The sequence below is a fragment of the Diaphorina citri genome, unplaced genomic scaffold (assembly GCF_000475195.1).
Source record: "Diaphorina citri unplaced genomic scaffold, Diaci psyllid genome assembly version 1.1 scaffold4895, whole genome shotgun sequence".
Taxonomy (NCBI): domain Eukaryota; kingdom Metazoa; phylum Arthropoda; class Insecta; order Hemiptera; family Psyllidae; genus Diaphorina; species Diaphorina citri.
Genome location: NW_007382280.1, coordinates 1 through 1,985, shown reverse-complemented (window position 1 = coordinate 1,985; position 1,985 = coordinate 1). Strand labels below are relative to the sequence as shown.

Sequence of the window (1,985 nt, the reverse complement as noted above, 5' to 3'; positions counted from 1 at the left end):
AAATCTGTCGGGCAAGGATGTAAAACACTTCAGTACCTGAAGTTAACAAGTTACAATACAGTACATACATCATGGGTAATACATTTACCCAATCATTCAGACTTCATGAGAAAGCTACAAAGATATACAATGTACTAGACATTACTAGAAGTAGCGTTGTAGAAGCGGAATACAACGCCGGAGATCCACTCTTGAATTCTTTCTCCTCTCCCATCTGGAAGGTAATGGCGGGACTTGACATACGCCCGTCGCCTCCATTACTGAACGCTAGCACTCTCATATGATATCTCTTCCCGGGGGATAGATCGACAATGTCTGCGTCCAGCGTATTTCCCACAGGGATGATGGTATCGTTAGCGCGTGACATATCTTGATCTACTTCCCACACACGCACCTTGTATCCTATGATGGGTTCTTCTTCAAAACTAGGTGACACGTACCGCCACGTGACATGGACAGTGGTAGGGTTAATACCCTTGATATGCACTGCTGAGGGAGGCTTCTGAGGTGCCTTCCTGTACGTTCGTTCTAGATAGCGCTCACTCTCAGGACCTTCTCCTGCATTGTTATAAGCCATGACCTTGACATAGTACTTGGTGTCTGGTTGCAGACCTACAATAAGCGCCCAGTTCCGAGTGGTTCTGCTCAAGTAATACACAGCGGTCTCCTCCGGATTATCTTCCTTCCAGTATTTGATACGATGTCCTATCAGACGACCACGGATGTTTTCTCGAATAAGTTCGATCGGGTTCCAAGTGACATTGATAGCGGTACTGTTGAAACCTCTGGAGAAGACACCTTGTGGTGCTACCTGTGGCATATCCTCAGCACTGAATATAGTCACCACTTCGGACTCGGGGCCAGGGCCGACATCGTTGATTGCTTGAACTTTGACTTCGTATTCTGTGTAGTAGAATTCAGAAGGAATTCGTACAACAGCAATACCAACGTTCCCGTATTCTTTGAGTGTTTCACTTTGGAATTCCGTGTCATTCTTCTTCCGCCAGAAAATCTTGTAGTAAATGTTAGGGGCGTTTTGCTTCTCACGTGGAAGAGGTTCCCAGGAGATGCTCAAATCGCCAATCTTACCTCCACCGCCTCCAATTCTACTAGGAGCTTGGTAGGGTTTATCAGCAGGCGTATTGTATTGAGGACTTGGCGAGGATGGCTCTCCATAACCCAATTCATTACCAGCAATGACTTTGAACTCATAAGTAGACCATGGAACAAGGACATTCTCAATACTTGCTTCTTTCCTTCCTGTATAGCGATCCACTTCCTTACCTATCACATGTTCAGACACATTGAACCACGTGCTATTCCAATTAGTCCTAGCAATGATCTTGTAGTGAGTGATAGGTCTTCCATTTGTTGCACCATCTGTCCACTGTATTGTAGCTGATGTCTTGTGTACCTCTACAACTTGAACACCACCAGGTAGACCAGGTGGTCCCTCTACTATGACAGTTGTCTTGGTGCTGATCTTCCCTACAGTGCTCTTGACAACACATTCATACTCTCCAGCATCTGCAAATGATGCATTGGTAATCTCAAGTAATCCACCATCAATGTTAATATTAGGAGTTTCTAGCTCATTCAAATCCATGTTGCCAATTCTCACACCATTGTGAGTCCAGATATATGCTACATCCAGCAGCTCTTCAGTGTGGGCAGAACATCTCAATTGTAGATTCCTATGAGCTGCAATTGTTATCTTGGGAGGTAGCTGTTCATAGTAACTAGGTCCATGCAGAACTATCAATCTGCCTTTGCTCTCATCCATACCATGTACATTGGTTGCAGTACAAGAGTAGATACCACTATCATCTCTTGATACAGGGCTGATGAGTAAGTTACCATTTTCAAATATTTTCCTCCTACCTCCAGAACCAATAATATTTCCATCCTTCTTCCATACAAACTTTGGTTTAGGGGCTGCCTCTGGGTTACAAAAAATGGTAACATTTCCACCTTCACCTGCATAG

General features: G+C 44.4%; 1 protein-coding gene across 1 annotated transcript in view; it reads right to left on the bottom strand.

Annotated features, from left to right (window-relative positions):
- Window positions 1-1,981, bottom strand: part of LOC103521273 (contactin-like) — a gene marked incomplete at both ends in the record, with an annotated part of 10,277 nt that extends 8,296 nt beyond the window's left edge. Inside the window, one exon of the mRNA XM_026832036.1 lies at window positions 110-1,981. Coding sequence (XP_026687837.1) covers window positions 110-1,981 — 1,872 coding nt within the window. The remainder of the gene's footprint in view (window positions 1-109) is intronic.
- Window positions 1,982-1,985: the final 4 nt, after the last annotated feature.